Consider the following 20,563-nt stretch of genomic DNA (forward strand, 5'->3'; position numbering starts at 1 on the left):
GGCATCAAGAAACATTGCCCACATTTCCCCCATATGTCATCTGAAATCTGTTGTCCCTCCAAAAAAAAAAATGACTTTCATATGCAGATTTGAAAGTGGCATCATGCAAATACTGGCAAGATTATTCAAAGAATATGGATATCAAAGGCTATTCAAAGACATCCAAGCTTTTCCTCAAAAAGGTGAATTGTCAAATTGTCAGAAACATTTCACTCTTAACTTCTCTGAGATGGCCTGTGCATTTAGCTATCTGGTTTCACCATAACTATTCCAGCTGATGGCCACTGTTGTTGGCTTATCTGACCATCAAAACACTGCCCTTGAATAGGTTGTTTTGCTCCACCTTGCTTCCAGAGAGACAATCGTAAGGCTCAGCAACTAGGCAAAAGTTTGCACACATAAGCAATCTCTCTATAATTAAAAATACCAGATACCAGTAATAGTTTACTGATCAATAAACAAAGTATTTATTCAGCACCCATGTGCCAAGCACTGTGCTAGGCACTGTGGTGGATACAAACATTTTAAGACATGGTCCCTGCCCTTAAGGAGCTTACAATCTTTTGAGGGAGACAAGACTAATATACAGGTACCAGCTAGGAACAGTACAATACAATATATAATTTGGTGTAAGAGGATGTTATACAGACTTGAAGCTTTAAAGGGATTCAAAGGAGAGAGACAATGAAATGGGCCTCAGTCAATATTTTTTGAAGAGCAGAAACTGGGTCAGACCTTAAGCACTGACGAAATTTAAATTGGGACCTCAGTTATGTAAAAATGGGAGTAAAGTTCAGAAAATAAAAAATATATATATGCATACTATATGGAGCTTACTAAGAAGTCACTGTGGATTTTTGAGCAGTCATGGCTTGATCAGACAAGGTTCAACAGCTTTAATGCACTCATAAAATATGAAGGAGAGTAGGGGACCTCCTGCCAAGCACTGAAAATAATGGCAGCATTATTACTAACAACAGAGATGACACTCACCTGTCAAAGGAAAACAATCACAACATAAAATCCTGGCAGGAAAAAAAATAAAAAATTAAAAAATGCTAGCAGGATAGATGACAATTCTAGGAAGCTTTTTACCCAACATGGCAATAGCTCCAGTATCTCCTAACTTTCAGAGGGCCCAGAAACAGAGAGTGAGGGTTTCATTAACAAAATGCAGGAATTGGGTGCTCTCTGCTTAGAGAGGTTATACAAGAGGTATGAAAGATATTAGAATACACAACAGTGACAAGAAAAAGAACAAGTAGAGAATCAAATAGAACTTCCATGTAAATACACACCAAATGTATATAAAATGTACCTCCTAGGGAGATGCAATTTGCACGTCCATTTTTTTCATTAATGAACGTATACAGTTTTTCTGTAGTAAGAAACTATGTCCTAGACAGGTGTGCTTTTCAGTATTACTGGCAGATCCAAGTATCTCTCAAATTGTATGTATGCCATATAAATTGGTAATGAAATAAAATTCCATATACCAAACATCATTTTTCAGGTTACCTGCATTACAAAAAGGAAGTATATTCTGGAAGGATAAAGATTGAGAGGTAAGTTGGGGAAGAAGTGAGGACTTTTCCTTATGTCCAGGTAAACACAGGTATCCTATAAGCAACAGAGGGCTAGGGATGGTGGTAGTGGGACTGGCCAAGCGGGTAAGAGGTCAGTGATTGAAATGACCATTACCCAGGACACAGTGTAGTGGCACAGTACAGCATCCTGCGACTTGGAATTTTCATCCCATTAAAATCAAGATCCCACATCTCAATGCCTTTCAGCTGTAAATGCAGAATTTGTTTCCTGCTTTATCCAGTCACTAATGTACATAAATGTCCCTTTCTTAATAGTTGTGAATAGAACTTAGTGTTAAAATTTTACTACAAAAATTTCACAAATTGGCTAACTCGAAAACTCAGGGGGAACGAGGAATAAGGAAATAAAACTAAGGATACCTATTTGTAGCTCTAAAACAAACGTCTTTTTAAAAAAAATCTCAAATGAAAGTCACTGTTAAAGCTTTCTCAAAGACAATATATGACCAAAAAATCCCATACGGATTATACATTCTAAGACTGTCATTTAAACTGTTAAAAAGATTTTTTAAACCACTTAGGAAAAAAAACCAGTCCCATTCACCCAAATTCCACAAAACTGCAATCATATTCAAAGTTATTTCCTAGTGACATTTAAAATATTTAAATTCTATTACTTACGCATATTCTATTTAAAGACATTACTTTTCACTTCAAAAACAACCTAAAAATTCCCATTGAGGGTGTTTATTTAATCTAAACCTTATGTCTACCTTTCTGAGAAAAATCTCACACTATGGAAAGCTACCACTTAATCAAGCTGGAAATACTTCTGACAATCAAATTTTGGGAAATGATCCTGTACCTAAAGGATGGTTATGAAAACTATTTTGAAATTCTTTTCTGCAATGTTAATTATATTCTTTTGGGTTCTTTGAATTACTTAAGGAGTATGACTATAATCCTGAAGAGACTCAGGGATTTTAGACAAGCATTTATCAAACTACCTCATTAACTGCCTACTTCTGTGGACCCTGTCTAATTTCTACCTGATTAAAAAAATAAATTAAGTGCTTGGCTCTGAAAAGCTTCTTGGCCTAAAATGAAGCAAATGACAAATGTTAACGAGCCAACGACCCAGGGGAACCTAGTCCCTGCCCAACTGGTTCCTATTCATCTGGTGCCAAAGCCAACATTCTAACTTGTTTTCCAGGTCTGAAGATCTCTGTGTAATTTTCCAAAAACTGTAGCCATGATCAGTTTATCCCTATGTATTTCTTTACAGCCCCTTCTCCCAAGATATTTCCTAATGGAGAAATCCAAGTAGAATAAATAACACTCTACATTAGCTGTTCCCTTTTAGCCGACGTTCCTACAGCTGAATTCCTGTTGCTACATAAACCACCTTCCCTCCTTTTCCCATATTGTCTGACAACTTGAAGATTTGCAAAATCTAGACTGAGAACTATCTAGACAAAAGAAATAATCTTTCTCCTGGGACTAGCATTCTAAGTTAGTAAGATGTGTATCAAACCATAGCATAACATTCCTGATTTGTGAACAGGCAGTAAGCCACATATTTTCCAATCTTGAAATGAAATCCAGTTGAAAACTGAAGACACAGGAAGAGTGGGCATGTAAACAGCTCTGAGCTCAGACTGATGCAGGCTAGAATATATTATCTTAATTTAAAAGATCACACACAAAAGCTTTAATATAGTGAGAGAGAGACGGAATTCAGTTTTATTTTGTCCTCTCTGAAACTTCCATTTACACCGTGGCCTTGCCTATCAAAGAGGAGGAAGAAAAAGCCCCGCCTTATACCATGGAACTCAAGTATCCATGTACTTGTAAGTTAGAAATGGCAGGATATTTGTTTCTCCACTTTTTTTGGCTCCAAAGGATTACACTTTCAGTACCAGTGTAATGAGGAACCACTGGCAAACTGGTGGAAATGTCTTCTGGATTAATCAGTGTACCATTTCATAAAGTGCTTCCGGAATTAAAATCTGTAAAGCTGTCAAAAGCATCCACACTTTTGCAACACAAAGGATAAAAGAATCCCAATGGGTATTTTGCTTGAGCCTTCGCAGTCTCATTATTGGCACTGCTGCTTTAACCTCCAAGGCGCTGGCCCTCACCCCAGGCAAAGCCTCCTGGTCGGTCTTCAGGTAGTGGATTGTAATTTGGATCCTCATCTGGTGTATCAAAAATAGTCTTCCTAAAAGACAGGCAACACATAGAATTTAGTCCCAGAGTCAAGTGAGGTCCTAAATACTGCAAGGTCAGTTCAGATCCCACAGGGTTTCCACTGATGGAGAAGCATTACATCTGCTTGCCAGTTAAACAGCATATTTTGAAAGATCCATAACGATTTAACATTTCCATCAATTTTTACCTCCTTTACTCATTTTTACTACCAAAGCAATACATTATTGGTAGAGAAGATAGGAAATACAGAATAAGCAAAACATTTTAAATACCTAGAGATAACTGTTGTTTTCATTATTCTTCTAGAACTTAATGTACTCCTGTTTTGTAACCTGATTTTCACTTAACGTATCATGACTGTCTTCTCATAGTCATTAACTTTAAAAAAAACATTTATTGATTTATATTCCCCCCTTCCCCTCCTCCGGCCATGCTGTTGTTTTTTGTTTTTGTTTTTTTCACTGTCTGTGTTGGCTTCTCATTTTCTCTCCTCTAGGATTCACTGGGATTTGATCCTGGAGACCTCTGATGGGGAGAGGTTCCCTGTCAACTGCGAGACCTCAGTTCCTGGTCTCTGCTGTGCTTCACCTCGACTCTCCCCTTGTTTCTCTTTTGATGCGTCATCATCTTGCTGCGTGACTCTGTGTGCATAGGGCACTGGCTCACCACATGGGCACTCGTGTGAGCACGGGCTCACCATGTGGGCATTTGCGTGGGCACTAGCTTGCTGCGTGAGCACACTTTCTCTTGTTTTTCACCAGGAGGCCCCAGGGATTGAACCCGGGTCCTCCCATATGGGAGGCAGAAGCTCTATCACTTGAGCCACATCCACTTCCTTAACTTTTTTTTTTTCATTTTTGTAAATTGTATTTTTTAAAAGATATATACATCACATAAAAAATGTTACATTAAAAAATAAGGTTTCCGTATACCCCCACCCCCTATCCTTAATTTTTTTAATTTAAAAAATTAACAAGGTAACCCAACAAAAATTACAGAGTATAGAAAGGTATAGTAATTTTAGTAGTAATTAAAAACCTCACTAAAGAATTAGCGATTATAGCAACATCCTCTATTTGCACTCATGTTGCTAACTGTACTTGCCCGTAATTGACAAATTTCAAAATGTATCTGAAATCTTCTATTTCATATTAGAGTAAGAAAACAATGTTTCTGTTTCAAAGAGAGTTCTTTTAATTCTTATAAATTAACAATGAAAGACACACACACCCATGGAATAATGGGGAAATGGTCAATAAACATGAAAAGTTTTGCTCTCACAATAATCAGAGGAAAGCACATTAAAAACAGAGATCCTATCCCCTTCCCAAACAATTCAGTCCTAAAGTTGGAAAGTGGGGCAGAAAAAGGCAGGTATCTGTTCAAGGGAGGGACACCATCATGGCCCAGAGCAGGAGGCCAGAGCCTATGCTGGACCGGGTGGGGAGAGCTGGTTGACATAGGGAATAAAAGCCCAACTGCTGCATCTGCAGGTGGAGGTGGCCTGGCCCAGAAAGACATTCACATGGGACATAGGGTGGCATGATGGGAGACTGGTTACATATGGGGGTAAGTGATATTAAATAAGTAAATATATTAATCGTACCTGGATGTCCTGAGGGCTCTAGAGACATCCACTTACTATAAACAGGGCAGACAATTCCAGGGCAGCAAGAATTTGGCACCCTGTCAATGGGCCTTACTTTGGAATTTATGCTCCCCAGTGTAACAGAGTTAGACTCATTTATAGTTTCCCTACACATGGCTCTTCTGCCCCTTTTATTTGAACCTATGATTAGCATTATACTTGTTAAATATATGTCCCAGAGACTTAAATCTTTGGTCCTTTCATGTGCTGGTTGAGCCCTGAATCTCAGAGTTGAAACACATACTCTCCAGTTCACTGGACTCACCCAGGATAACTAACAAGGAGATGATGATGGACAATGCCTATCCCAAGGAAAAGTGTGAGTGCAACTGTAAGCAAGATAGTTCCATCCATGTGCCCCATGGAATCTAAGCCCCCTCTCAATTAGAAATAGAGTGGGCATCACCATCACAAAATTCTCAAGATTGTGGAATGAACAGTGGACTAAAGTAGATGACTTATTATTATTCTATTATAGACTTCTTACTATTCTAGCAATGGAAGAACTTTTATCATCGATATAAAGGCAGTGGCCACCACAAGTTATGAGGGGAGGGAAAGGGAAGAATAGGTCTAACATGGGGTCATTTTTGGGACACTGGAATTGTCCTGCATGACATTGCATTGACAGATACAGGCCATTATACATTTTGTCATAACATATAAAATTGTGCAGGGCAGAGTGTATAACTTATAATGTAAACTAAAGTCCATGGTTAATAGCAATGCTTCAATGTGTTCATCAATTCTAACAAATGTACCTACTACTGAAAGATGTTATTAATGTGGGAAAGTGTGGGAGGGGGAAGGGGTGAGGCATCTGGGAATTCCCTATATTTTTTATTTAACATTTATATAATCTAAAGCTTCTTAAAAAAAATTTTTTTAAAAAGGGATGGTATATTCATACAATGGAATACTACTCAGTAATAAAAGGGAACAAATTACTGATACACATACAACAATGTAAATGACTTTTGAAAACATGGTGAGTGAAAGAAGCCTTATACAAAATCAGAATAGTGATAGCATCTTGGAGGCGTGGGGCAAGGACTAATAGGGAAGGGACATGAGGGAACTTTCTGGAGTCACGGTAATTTTCTTTCTCTTGATAAATTTGGGCTAATATAGATGTAATTATGAAAACTTGTTAAATGGCACACTAAAGATTTATTTTGTTGTACATAATATTGAACTTTAATAATATACATATTGAAGTATTTAAGTGTCCTCAAGTGGAAGATGGATAGATGGCAAAAAAGGAAGAATAAAAAAATATTAATTGTAGAACCTATATGGTTGATAAAGGATGCTTATGATACAATTTTTTCTACTTTTCTCTAAGTATGACATTTTTCATAAGAAAATAATGGGGATCACAGGAGAATTTTTTTTTTTTTTTTACAGGAGGTACTAACAATTGAACCCGGGACTTCATATAGCAAAGCAGGCACTGAGCTACATCCACTCCCCTATTAGAAAATATTGGAGGAAAAATATAGAAAGGAAAAAAAACTATAACAAGTCATGTAGGGTTAAACTATAATAAATCGTAGATTATCAGTATACATGTTTTTAAAATACATAAATCTAAAAATGGAGATGTATATGTGTGCATATACATACATACTTCTCTTGCTGTGTTCCTGGAAAGGACCTGGGATCAGTGACACTCCAAAAGCAATAAGCCCATCTAGCTCCCAGATCCTGCTTCTAAATACCATGTTCCACTAAAAGGGAACCAGGGATCCTTAGAGAAATGGCTGACATTATAGGATTGGGTTGAGGAAAGCACACGATAAGCTGGATCATCTTTTTGTGCCAGAATGTAAGGAAATGCTCAAAAAATGATGAAGACATGATGCAAAAGATGCAGAAGACACTCTGAAGGGAATCCCATTGGCCACATTTGGCACAATGAGAATCAAAATACTGAGAACAAGGGAAAATAATCCATGAATAAAATATGAAACCATGGACCCATACAGATAAAACCAATTGACTGAAATTCAATGAGAATAGGGATATTTACATAGTCTCAAAGTACCTTCCCACAAAAGACTTAATTACAAAAAGAAAAAGAGTAATTTTACAGTAGAGAAGCCCAACAGACACCTTAATTAAGTGAGCAAAGTAATTACCAAGTCACTTTGACAAGCCAATCAAAATCTTGTGCTAATAGGCTGCAATTAGAAGAACACAGTTATCACTTCTGTGATATTCCTGCCAAAGGTGTAAAACCTGAATCAAATTGTGAGGAAATATAAGACAAACCTACATCGAGGAACATTCAACAAAATGGACCTATAATCTTCAAAAATATCAATGTCATGAAAGTTAAAGTAATGTCTCAACCTGAAGGAGACTAAGAGACATTACAGCTAATGTACTGCCTGAATCTGAACTGGATTCTTTTGTTATAAAGATTATTAGGCCAACTACCACAACTGGAATTGAGTCTGAATATTACTGTTTCCTAATTTTGATTATGATCATGTAGAAGATCATCCTTGTTCATAAAAAATACATATTAAAGGGGGCAACTGGGTACAAATTGACAATGTACTTTCAAACAGACCAGTAAAAAAAGCTCTTTGTACTGTATTTGCAATATTCTGTAAATCTGAAATTGTTTCAAAATAGAAAAAATACATAAAAAACAATGAGATACCATCTACAGCTATCAAACTAGCAAAAGTCAAATAAAATATCTCCCCAACTTTGGTGAGGACCTGTGGTAATGGATACTTATACACTCCTGGAAGAAATGTAAACTTCCATTCTGGAAGGCAATTTGGTAATAAACAAAATAGCAATTCCACTTCTAGGAATTTACCCTTTGAATATAATCAAAGATGTTTGCAGAGATTTAGCTACAACAATGTTCACCATTCCAGCAATATGAGGGAAAAGCAAGAACAAATGTCAGTACCTACCAATAAGGTATTAGTAAAATTATGCTGTCTCCATACCATGGAATGTAATGTAGTCACTACAATTTTGCAGGACTGTCATGATGGAAAAATGACATATAAAGTCAAAAAGGTTATGAAATGTAGCATTAATGTGGAGAAAGTAGTCATGGTAGCTGCTGAGGGTAGGGAAAGGGCATTTTTAGGACTTGGAGTTGTCCTGGGTGGTACTGCAGGAACAGTTGCTGGACATTGTAGGTCCTACCATGGCCCACTGGGTGGACTGGGGGAGAGTGTAAACTACAATGTAAACCACTATCCATGTGGTGCAGCAGTGCTCCAAAATGTATTCACCAAATGCAATGAATGTCCCATGATGATGAAAGAGGCTGTTGATGTGGGAGGAGTGGGGTGAGGGGGGTGGGGGGCTATATGGGGACCTCATATTTTTTTAATGTAACACTAAAAAAAAAAAAGTAGGTAAATCCATAGAGACAGGAAAAAGATCAATTGTTGCCAGGACCTGGGGTAAGGGGTAAATTGAGAGAGTTTCTTTTGGGGAAGATGGAAATGTTCTGGAATTAGATATTGGTTTTGGAGATGGTTGCTTAGCATCATGAATATACTAGAAACCACTGAATTGTACACTTTAAAATGGTTAAAATGGTAACTTTTATGTTTTGTGAATTTTATCTAATTTAAACAATTTAAATAAAAAACAATAAAATGCCAAAAAAAAAAAAAAAGGTTATGAAATGGTATTTTAAGAAAGCACACAGGGAGGGGATGTGGCTCAAGCTGTTGAGCACCTGCTTCCCATATGCGAGGTCCTGGGTTCAGCACCCAGTGCCTCCTAGAAACAAAAAAACAAACAAGCAAACAAACAAAAAAACTAACTTAGAGGAGCTGATATGACTCAGTGGTTGAGTGCCAGATTCCCACATACAAGGCCCGGGGTTCAATCCCCAACCCAAGTATCAAAATTTTAAGAAAAGCACACAAAGAATAAAACTGAAGAATACATATCAAAAGAATAAAACTGAAGAATACATATCAAGAAGTTAACAGGGCAGCGGACTTGGCCCAGTGGTTAGGGTGTCCAAGTACCACATGGGAGGTCCACGGTTCAAACCCTGGGCCTCCTTGACCCGTGTGCAGCTGGCCCATACACAATACTGATGCACGCAAGGAGTGCCCTGCCACACAAGGGTGTACCCGCATAGGGGAGCCCCATGCGCAAGGAGCGCGCCCCGTAAGGAGAGCCGCCCAGCACGAAAGAAAGCGCAGCCTGCCCAGGAATGGTGCCCGAGAGAGCTGACACAAGATGACGCAACAAAAAGAAACACAGATTCCTGTGCCACTGACAACAACAGAAGTGGACAAAGAAGATGCAGCGAATAGACACAGAGAACAGACAACTGGGGTGGGGGTGGGGGGGATAAATAAATAAATCTTTAAAAAAATAAAAAGAACAATGGTAACTTCTGAACTAATGGTAATTAAGCAAGGGCAGGTATAGGTGATTTGCTTCCTTATTTTAGCTTAACTATTCTACCACAAACATTTTATAATAAAAACTCACTTTTTAATTCCTCAAGTGAGCCCTTTTCAATGTATTCTTCCCAAAGGACACAACATTCTGGAGTAGAAAGGGGTGTTATAAATCAAAACCCTACCTCAGGAAACTAACATGTAAAAAGGAGAAGGGACTTGCTTAAGATCATATGGCTGGTCCCTGGAGAGCTATACTTGGTTTCCAGTTCAAAGCTATTTCCACTCTGTTTCATTGCTTTTCTCTATTATCTGATTCGAAGGTCAAAAATTCCACTTTTAGAAACTTTGCTCTGGTCACAATTTTGCCCATTTTTGCTACCTCATCTCTCTAAACTTGGACAGCATCTTTCATGAAAACAGCAGGCTCCTCCCTGGGACAGAAGGGTCTAGTAGTCATCAGGGTACAATTACTAACTCACGCCTGACACCTGAGCCTGTTAACCTCACTCTGGGTACAACCTTAGCACTGTGTGCTTCTGCCTGGTCCAAGTGCGCAACTGCAGGCAGTCTGCACAACCAGCAAATATTTACTGAACTAAACTATACATGCCAAGAGCTACAGTAGCCCCAAGAAAACACACATCATGAATCCTGTTCCAATACATCTGCAAGGGACATGTAACCCAGTATTAAATACTCACAAAATAGACGGTGTTTTCAGAATTCTTATTCCACCAGGCTGATTGGGAAATACATCTTCCAAGAAAAAATATATGTGCCCAACTGCAATGCCTAGAGTCAACCAGAAATGAAGGACAAAGGAGATTAATATTTGGATTACAGATGGGCCTACCAATCTAAGTTGGTTATATTTTGGATGAATATCACTATAATTATTTTAAAAATCAAAGAAGTAATATTGTAGTCTTTCAGCACATAACTGTCAAATAATTCTACAATAAAAAAAAAATCCTACAATAGCTATACATGAAAGTCAGACAGATTATGAAAAATAGTTACAAAATAAACATAAAAGTAATACAACAGAAAAAGTAGTGATGAGATTCTTACCCAAGAGGTCCACAATGATTGAGTTCCCCAATAACAAGGAAAAGCCCATGAGGACCCAGGGCAGAAAGGGGGCCTGGAAGTTGAGAAGGCCGAAGAAGTTCATGCGGACGTATGGGTTCCTTCGGCTCCACACATATACAAGCATTATGGTAAAGGCCTGACCCAAGAAAACTAAGCTCACAAACAAACCAAAAAGCTAGCAGATGGCATTAAGGAAAACATCAATATCAAAAGTTTAGTACAAGACTGGGCAAGAGCACTAGGGATTTTATTCTCAGGAAAGTTTAAATTGGAAAAGTTGAACAATAGCTACATCTTTAGAATTAAAGGAATAAAAGCCTGAAATAATTTCCCAGCATAATCAGCCGAATCACGGCAAATAAAGCCAGTTGGAACAAAACCATCTTGTGAGATGGGACTACATCTAAGTTGGTTATACAGATCAAAAATCTTTAATGATCTATCAGTTTTGATGGTGACCTAATAAATGTCTTACCTACTTAAATATGAAACTAAATAGTTTTACCAACTATGACAAAACAAAAATGCTTAATAGTAACCCACCTGGATTAAAGGTTTCTTTGACTTGTTCACAGTAGAAAAGCATCCTTTCCCACCTCTAGGCTTGAAAAGTTGTCACATAAAGTGTGCTGTAAAGTAAACGGCAGTACCCTGAAGCTAAAATTTGGAAGTCTACCTTTATCTGTGTAATAACAATACCTAGTGAATGGGGGAAGACAGGAGAAGGTGTTCTTTTAACATTTTCCAGTTTTTGTTCTATTTGTTGAAGGATACGGTCATTAAGAATCCACCAAAAAGGAACATAAATACAAAGTCTGCTGTCCGGCCTCGGAAAGAGCCTTCTTCTAGCATTCGACAGTAACGATATCTTGAGTTCCAAGTTAAGAAAATGTTACATGCACAAATATGAGAAAAGTAAAAATTTAAATGTATAACTTAAGTACACTTGGACTCAACATGAAGAAGTCAAGCCTTCATTTCTATAAGAATGTTTAAATGGCACTGTGATCACTTTTCTCTTGTACCATTTTAGGCAAGGTCAAGACCAACACCTTATTTTACAAAAACCGTCCCTGGTTGAGAACTAATCCAAAGGCTATATAAACATGCTTCCAGTCACCTTTAAACTTTTCAAATGTGTATTGTCTTTCCCATGCTCAGCCACACCCTAATCTTCACTATCCTTGTTTTTTTTACAAACTATCTTAGAAGAACTCCCCATCAAGAAGCCTTCTATGATAAAGCACTTTTCCAGGCCAGGTAAGTTAAGCATTTTTATACCTCAGTCAATAAAGATGTATTATAATAAAAACTTAATTAATAGGAACTTACCAGAATGCTATACCATATAGGAGACATGGGAATCTATCCCGGAGCAGGAATACCTTCACCCCTACAAGGCGCTCTGCCCACACAGACGAGCTGAGCTGTTAACTCCCCAGCCTTCTTAATATGGAGAGTGGTAGAGGAAGAGGAGTGCCCTAAATGGTCCTAAGTACCATTTGACCAGAGCATAGCTCTCCCTGTTTCACAAACCTGAACACAGCAAACCCCAAAAACACTATGGCACTGTCTTTTCAGCCAAAAAATAAGCAAACAGCAACAGAGGTTCAAGGAGATACCAAGTTCCCATCCCTCAGGAACCCTCACCCAACCACATGCCAGGACTCTAGTAGCTGAATTATCACTGTATTCAGGTGGTATTTTATCACTCTGGACCTGCTGATGTTATTTTATAAGTATACTTCAAATAAATCACTTCCCCCCACCTCTTGACCATACTTGTAAGCTATTTACGGGCAGAAATGTTATCTTTTTCTTGGTTAAAGACCTACCATTTTTTTTAACAAACAATGGCCTACAAATGCCCTGAAAACCTTACTACTGTCTGACCAACTCCTCTGTGTATTACTGAGCCATTACCCAGAAGTTATAGCTAAGATGGTAATAAAAATAAATAACAGGAATAAGAGCTTCAACTTAATACTGTATTTCCTAAGTAAACCTAAAGTTCTGATACTGACCCCACTTAATAAAGGATACAGAAAAATCATATTAAATAAAAAATTGAATCCAACTGGCCCAAAAAATAAGAAATTGGTGATTAACCTCCATATCTGTTTTAAAAAAAAATCGAAAGATGTTATTATTTAAAATATATCACCAGGAAACATTTTGATATTAAGACAGAAGACAGAAAAGACTAACTATGACAATTGTTGAAAGACTACACACATGGTAATACTAGGTTCAGAATAAACTTGGACATACAATCTGACACAGGATTTTTGTGTGGCACGGTTTTGTGCACAGGATTTAGCTGATGCTGAAATTTATAAAGATAATGGGAAAGAAAATTTGAAATTGTGACTGCCTTTAAAAAAAAAAAGTCCATACTATACGGTCAGCCAACTTTTGGTAAAACTTGGCTGGAACGACCAGGTTAATTTCCAGAATAGAAAACAGTGCTTTCATATATATACATATATAGAATATATGTATATATATGTAGTATCAAAATCTAGTGAATAGTCTTGACATACTAGAGCAAACTCCAGAGATCTAACATAAATTGTCAAGAAATGTTTTTATATTAGTCAGAAATTTCCACAGGAAAGGGTAAAGGCAAAATACTCAAGGGCTAGTCAACAAATTGCCCTACAAGTAAAGAACTAACACTAATCATTAAAGTCCAACCGACAGAAAGACACTTTTACATTGGAACCCTCTGGAACACATTTACCTATGCAACCCATCACACCTGAGCAGTAACTACTCACAATGGTAGAGCACTTAAACTTTAAAGTGACTGGAAACTAAAAGACTCAAAATGGCTTGTCCAGGAACACAAAGCTTGTGGATGGCAGACTCTGAAATCAAATCTAGAACCCCTAATTCCAAATGCAGATTCAAGGTGTCAAGAGTTTAACCCCAAACCGACTCAAGCCAGCAGGAAGCAATGATTGGATAAAGCTCCAGCTCACAGCAAAAGCCACATGAATATGGAAAGAAGACAGTGACAAGGGACCACAGGACTGCTTTAGATATCAAGAAATTCTTGAAAATTGGTAACTATTAAAATTGAAATAATTCAGTTGTACATACTACCTATATCCAGGACTTTAGAGTCCTCATCCTTGTAAGGAGACATGTAAGTTCAACTACAGAGCAAGAGCTGCTCTAAATGATTATTTTCAGATACCTCAGAGACACAAAGGAGAATGAATCAGAGAAGAGTACACAAAAGTTGAGTCTTGAATGTCAAGTTGGAGTTTAATGGGTATAAAATGAATGAAATACATTTTTAACAGATGGTATAGTATGTATGGGTACAGACCAAATTACTGGTTTGGGGGTCTCTCCCCACCCCCAACTATAGCCTGTATGATCATCCTGGAACAGGAAAATACACCTTTCTTTGAACATTCACTGGGAAAGACTATCTCCCACTGTAATCTAATAAACTAGCATGTTGTTTCAGATGTCAGTATTTCGAGTTAGTATAAGATCCCTGGAAGGCAGATCAGTTCAAAAGTACTGGTAAGACCTGAGTTTCTGAACTGGACCACAGTGTTGCCTAGGTAGTGGGTAGGAAAAACAAGGCTATCTTGTGAGACCTTTCCTGGGCGGCTAGCTGTTAAGTCTCCTCTCATATTACAACTCCAATCAGTAAATTCCAAATACAGGAACTGGACAATCAAAACCATACAGGGTACTTTAAAAATAAAATACAGATTCTTAATGCCCACCCTCGGTGACTCTGATTTGGTACATGATAAGGGGCTTGGAAATCCTTTAAAAGCTCCGTAGGTAATTCTGAAGCCCAACCAGGCTGCAGAGCCAATGCCTTACATTTCCACAATAAAACTTATCATCAAAGACTCCCACTGGATTTTTTGTGAGATGTATATGACAGGATTTGCTATTAAAAGTAAGAAAAACAAGTTAAGCTGAAACATTAATCATGATTGTGATAGACCACTTACTTGAAAGTGTTTAAAGATTAATTCAGGATTGAAGTACAACTGAAAAGGTGTGATCAATTCCAACTGCTGAAATAGAAGAAGAGTTTCTTAAACCAAATAGAAATAAAATTAAATCGTTACAGGAAAGGATTAGTAGGGCTAGCAACTTCCAACTCTCAGTCACTCCGACTGAATTATTCCTTTAGGGCTTTCTTCTCGGGCTAGAGGAAGACGTTAGTAAAGAATTCTCTAGAATTGGCACAATTCTTCACATCCCCAATACTTAATACAAAATAAAAGTTTGTTTTACAGTGCAATACTTGCCGCTGACATGAAGGTGTGGCAGGCAGGTGGTGATAGTTTAGATACAGGGCAAGTAAGAGCAGCTGCCACCAAAGTGCACATCACATGGACCCACCTGATACAACTGTGTGAAACAATATAACTCACTCTTACATGACTAAAGAACTGCGACTCAAGACCTTGCTACAGTGAGAGCTCGGTGCCTCCAGTCAACCCCTATTTCCGCACTCTCTTTATTTGAAAACCTTTTCCTCTCGACAGTTTCCAACTTTCTACCCTCAAACTTTAAAGTTTCTTCACAAGCCGACCTTCTTTATCCTAGTGGAAACCATACACACGGTACACCTGGTTGGCCATCACCAGAGCTCTCGAACACATTTCCTGGGCGAGTGGCATCCGCAGCTCTTATCTGCTAAATATCCGGCCTTCATCTATCTCCCAGAAACTGACATGTAGCCCTCCCCTTGCGAGTCACTGGATCAGCATTCTCAGGGACACCCCAAACCCCACCCTGTATGCCTCCACCCAAGGCTGGGACCAGCCCCTCTTGAGTCTCCCGGAGGCCCAAACCCCAGTTTCCCATCCAGCCCGGACTAATGGAAGCTGGCGCTGTAGGAGCTCACCACAGCGGCGGTGGTGAGGACGCAGGCGGTGGTGTAGGCGCGGCTGACCGGTGGGATCTGCAGGTACTCCAGCCTAAGGCTCTGGTACGCCATCTTCCCCACCGCCACCTGCCCCCCTCTTCCCCTTCCGCCAGTCGGCCCAGCGGCGGGGCGGAACCAAAGCGGGGGGAGGTCTCCCTCGTTTAGCCTATCCGATATTACCCAATCGGCGCCGCGATATCAGTCAACCACCAATCACTAGACACCTGAGGAAAGCACATCCACCAATCATGAGTTGCGTCCCCGCGGGGGCCCCCCCCCTTCGCCTTGCCTCTCCACCCACCAATGTTCTGGGGCACAGAGTAGTACTGGTTCCTTCCGCCAATCCCCGCCGGCCACAGCAGGCTTTCCCGCCCGGCCCCCGTCTCGTCACCGGTCTATCCCCGCCCTCTTCCGGAGAGCCAGCCAATCAGGAGCGCGAGAACATCCCGCCTTTGCTTTCGTTTGCTGAGACAAGGAGCAGTGGAAATTTTCTTGGGACAGCGGCATCCCTTACCTCAGGCAGCAGATGGTGGTTTAAAGAAGGTGGCGGGAAGCCGATGTGTGGACAAATTCATCATCCTCATGGTGGCTTCGTAAGTGCCGTGGGACTGCATTTTCTCTGAGGAGGAGCGGTGAAGGAGTGGAACTGGATTGCGTTATCGCGGGGCGGAATAACCTGGCTAGTCTGGTCCAGGGCCTTTGACCTGGAGGTCCCGGCAAGCAGAGGAGTCGCAATGCTTGACGGGAGCCTGTCAGCAGGCCGGAAGCAGTTCCTGCTCCATGGTTTCTGGAGCCTGCCCACCGGAGATGCAAATATTGATTAAACTGTATTCTTCCTGCCCTCAGGAACTCCAACCGTAGCGGGGATCATAGATAAGAGAAGCCCGCGAAAAATATTATTCTACAGTAGAAGTTGATCGGTTAGTGTCCATAAGAGGTCCTGCTGGTAAGCGTAACTGGCCCTTGTGGGGAAAGACATCACCGGAAAAAAAAATAGCTGCTTGGTTGGAAGGTGAAGTTAAGGGTGTTGTATTATTAGGATTATTATTATTATTGTGGATTATTAGGAAGCTTTAAATAAGGGTTTTTTGAACAGGGGAATAACCGTCAGACTGGTAGTATATAAGGAAGGAACCAAGTAAAAGGCTGGAGAGAATGATTTACCAAAGAACTGAATAGGTAATTCCCAGAAGGAGAAACCTGAAGAGCTAATTTGTATTAAGTATTGCTCAGTTTTACTGGTAATCAGAGAAATGCCTTTGGCCCCCAAATGTCACCTTCATAACCTGTTGGAAAACTGAGTTTATTGCTTACCATGATAAGGGAAAGTACTGCCTCCACAGTTCTGGCAGTGTCTGGAAGGGAAGAAAGACAAGATCTGCTTATCACACAGGATTATTAAGATGACGTGTAATAGTAGAATGTGTTAAAACAGTTTAAAATGTTAAGTGCCTTACCATTATGAGTACTTATTTTTGAGGGTGTAGGTGGGTTGTATAGGGAAGCATGTATATTGGGGGTCCCAACATGAAAATGAATGTCCTTGTATTCATCAGTTAGACTCATAATTATTACAAACCTTGTTCTTTACTTGTAGGGCTGTTTGTTGAGACTAGCCTTTTGAGTATTTTGCCTTAGAATTACCCTTTCCTCTGGAAGTTTCTGACTGTAGAAACATTTCTTGACAATTTATATTAGATCTTTGGAGTTTGCTCTGGTATTTCAAGACTATTCACTGTTCAAGGAGTGGTTGAAGTGATATATTCTGGGACCTAAAATCGATAGGTAAGGAAGTGAAGTGGGAGAGACAGAAGGAAGCAGAGGGTCAGAGGCTAGATGTCCTGAAGATAAAGGTATAATGTAAGTATGTGAATTAGAGCTGAAAGAATAGCATAGGAGATTGTGGTCAAAAGTAGGAGCAGTCGAGGAGAGAAATTACAAATATCAAGAACCAGGTGGTTAAAAGATTGGAGGTGTAGGTCATTGAAAGTCAAACTGAGAATGGCTAGGGACATTGGCGAGGTTATCTGTGTAGGCTTTAATAACCTAAAGTTGTCTGAGATGATAACAAATTCAGACTGAGCCTTGTGCCAAAGTCCTCAGTAAATGAGAGGTTAGGGAAATGAACAATGAGGAGTGGGAAATGGGTGGTGTAGGCAGCTGGAAAGTGTCAGTGAGGCAACAACAAGGCTGGAAGTGGTATCACATGTTAAGAAACACAAACTATTTTTTGTTTATTTGCTTGCTTGTTGTGTGTGTATTTCTCTCTCTCTCTCTGTCTTTCTGTAATGTAGCTTGCTCAGATGTTTTTTTATCCAAATGACTTTTCTTCTTTTCACATTTGTAGATTTCTCACAATCTCTTAGTGAAATAAGCCAAGATGTCTGTTGATCCAATGACTTATGAGGCCCAGTTCTTTGGCTTCACACCCCAGACCTGCATGCTTAGAATCTACATTGCATTTCAAGACTACCTATTTGAAGTGATGCAGGCTGTTGAACAGGTTATTTTGAAGAAACTGGATGGCATCCCAGACTGTGAAGTTAGCCCAGTCCAGATTCGTAAATGCACTGAGAAGTTTCTGTGCTTCATGAAAGGACGTTTTGATAGCCTTTTTGGCAAAATGGAGCAGCTGTTTTTGCAGTTGATTTTGCGTATTCCCCCAAATATCTTGCTTCCTGAAGATAAATCCCAGGAGATGCATCCTTGTAGTGAGGAAGAATTCCTGCGTCTCCAAAAGGAAATTGAACAATTACAAGAAAAATATAAGATTGAATTGTGTACTACTCAGGCCCTTCTTGCAGAATTAGAAGAGCAAAAAATTGTTGAGGACAAACTGAAACAGACATTGACTTTGCTTGATGAGCTTGAAAATGTTGGCAGAGATCATGGGACTGCTGATTTTAGAGAGAGTTTGGTGTCTCTGGTCCAGAACTCTAGGAAACTACAAAACATTCGAGACAATGTAGAAAAGGAAGGCAAAAAACTGAAAATATTGTAATTTCTAAATAGTACAAAGAAAGTAGAATGGTAAGGGAAGTAAGCCAGTGTTTGTTAATACTCTGTGAACCATACATTTTATTGTATTTTCTATGTTCATTCTTTCTTATATTCCACATCTCCCTTTTTTGGTCTACTATCCTAAAGGATTTATGTAGTTAAAGCATCTGTTCCTTAGAGGCCTCTAACTAGTAGAGAAGGATCTTGATGCAATAATGGCTTATTTGGGGACATGATTGAAGAAGTAAAAGTTATTTCCTGGCCAAAGATATTTGTGAAGTTATACCTTGGTTATGAGTCCTTTTACTTATTTTTTGGATGAGACCCAACAAGTAAAAGGTCAAATGGGTGGCTCCTTTATTAGCTAGCCATTACGCTGGGGCAGCCAACATAGAATGCATGTTCTTGCCCAGTAACTCTTCTTACATAAGGAAGTTGTTTCCTGGTTGAAAGAAGCAAATGGCAGAAAAGAAAACCTTGATCTTTTATTTTAAAAAAGAAAAGTTTTTAATTTCAAAACAAATCATTTCCATGACCAAGACCTTTGGTGATGTTAAGAAATTTACTGTCTTGGACCCCTGGAATAGAAACACATTGGATCATAAAGATGCAGATCCCACTGAAATAGAAAATAAGAAGCTTGGAATATACCCAATAGCAAATTTTACATGAACTGACTGTTGTCCTAACCCAAATTTATTTTTCATTCTTCAGTTAGTTTTGAAATCTCTGTAGCTAATATTTAATTAACTTATTTATTTACACACTAAGCATCAAATATTTAGTACCCTCAGTGGGAAATTTTACCTGCGTCTCATGCTTAAATTCAGTGGAACCTAATATTTCTTTTTGTAATTAGTCCATGTAAAGTGTTAGAGCACCCAGGGAATGGGGAACAATAGAAATATTTGTCCTTAAGGTATTGCTTGCCCTCATGTCTTCCTAAAGAACAGAATTTGGAGTTTCTCCTTCACGTAGAGAAGGGCTAACTTAAGATGTTGGTATTTGCAATTAAATACTCATAGGATTAGAAAGCCTGTCTTTATCTGGAATATGTGTATTATCAAATAGTCCTTTTCTAAATCCCGTACATTAAATATATATGCTTTAAAAGCTTTGATTTTTGCCTTTTTTTCTATCTATAATGTCATGGTATGTTTCTTTCCTCAGTATGGCTTTTTACCCAAGTGGAAATTTTGTATTAACATTCATAGCTTGGGCAGCAGACTTGGCCCAGTGGTTAGGGTGTCCGTTTACCACATGGGAGGTTCGCCGTTCAAACCCCAGGCCTCCTTGACCTGTGTGGAGCTGGCCCATGCACAGTGCTGATGCGCGCAAGGAGTGCCCTGCCACGCAGGGGTGTCCACCCGCATAGGGGAGCCCCACGCACAAGGAGTACACCCCGTAAAGAGAGCAACCCAGCGCCAAAGAAAATGTAGCCTGCCCAGGAATGGTGCTGCACACACAGAGAACTGACACAACAAGATGATGCAACAAAAAAAGATTCCTGTGCTGCTGACAGCAACAGAAGCGGACAAAGAAGATGCAGCAAATAGACACAGAGAACAGACAATGGGGGGGGGAATAAATCTTTAAAAAATATGTATATATATAAACATTCATAGCTTATTCAAAATCTCACAGTAGTTAGTTGATTGGTGATGCCCCCTTCCCCACCCCCCACCCCCAAAGATATGTCCCCATCCTAATTCCTGGAACCTGTAAATGTTACCTGATTTACGAAAAG

General features: G+C 39.2%; 2 protein-coding genes across 5 annotated transcripts; one reads left to right on the forward strand and one right to left on the reverse strand.

Annotated features, from left to right (window-relative positions):
* Positions 1–443: 443 nt before the first annotated feature.
* Positions 444–15,961, reverse strand: DERL2 (derlin 2). Of its 2 annotated transcripts, none has more exons than XM_004483509.4 (7): positions 15,796–15,961; positions 14,891–14,956; positions 12,948–13,021; positions 11,679–11,772; positions 10,884–11,079; positions 10,514–10,604; positions 444–3,768 (listed from the first exon to the last, which is right to left on the reverse strand). In XM_004483509.4, exons 1-7 carry the CDS (start codon positions 15,886–15,888, stop codon positions 3,663–3,665), a joined length of 720 nt encoding a protein of 239 aa, XP_004483566.1. In that variant the 5' UTR covers positions 15,889–15,961; the 3' UTR covers positions 444–3,662. The 2 variants fall into 2 exon arrangements, with proteins under 2 accessions (XP_004483566.1, XP_012377062.1); XM_012521608.4 differs by having other exon boundaries at positions 14,891–14,953; positions 15,796–15,942.
* Positions 15,962–16,281: 320 nt separating this feature from the next.
* Positions 16,282–18,944, forward strand: MIS12 (MIS12 kinetochore complex component). Of its 3 annotated transcripts, none has more exons than XM_012521611.4 (3): positions 16,282–16,409; positions 16,663–16,762; positions 18,164–18,944. In XM_012521611.4, the coding sequence occupies exon 3, from the start codon at positions 18,197–18,199 to the stop codon at positions 18,815–18,817; it is 621 nt and encodes a 206-aa protein (XP_012377065.1). In that variant the 5' UTR covers positions 16,282–16,409; positions 16,663–16,762; positions 18,164–18,196; the 3' UTR covers positions 18,818–18,944. The 3 variants fall into 3 exon arrangements, with proteins under 3 accessions (XP_012377065.1, XP_071066481.1, XP_004483569.1); XM_071210380.1 differs by having other exon boundaries at positions 16,663–16,736; XM_004483512.5 differs by lacking the exon at positions 16,282–16,409 and having other exon boundaries at positions 16,626–16,736.
* The last annotated feature ends 1,619 nt before the right edge of the window (positions 18,945–20,563 follow it).

The sequence above is a fragment of the Dasypus novemcinctus genome, chromosome 21 (genome assembly GCF_030445035.2).
Source record: "Dasypus novemcinctus isolate mDasNov1 chromosome 21, mDasNov1.1.hap2, whole genome shotgun sequence".
NCBI classification, from domain to species: Eukaryota; Metazoa; Chordata; class Mammalia; order Cingulata; family Dasypodidae; genus Dasypus; species Dasypus novemcinctus.

Bases quoted from the DNA above. Each gene is read 5' to 3' on its own strand.
- DERL2 (XM_004483509.4), bottom strand. From the start codon at position 15,888: ATGGCGTACCAGAGCCTTAGGCTGGAGTACCTGCAGATCCCACCGGTC. The intron at 10,605-10,883 runs GTAAGAATCTCA...GGTTGACTCTAG, and splicing joins AATCATTGTGGACCTCTTGG to GCATTGCAGTTGGGCACATA. The intron at 3,769-10,513 runs GTGAGTATTTAA...CCTGTCTTTTAG, and splicing joins CTGAAAACACCGTCTATTTT to GAAGACTATTTTTGATACAC.
- MIS12 (XM_012521611.4), top strand. From the start codon at position 18,197: ATGTCTGTTGATCCAATGACTTATGAGGCCCAGTTCTTTGGCTTCACA.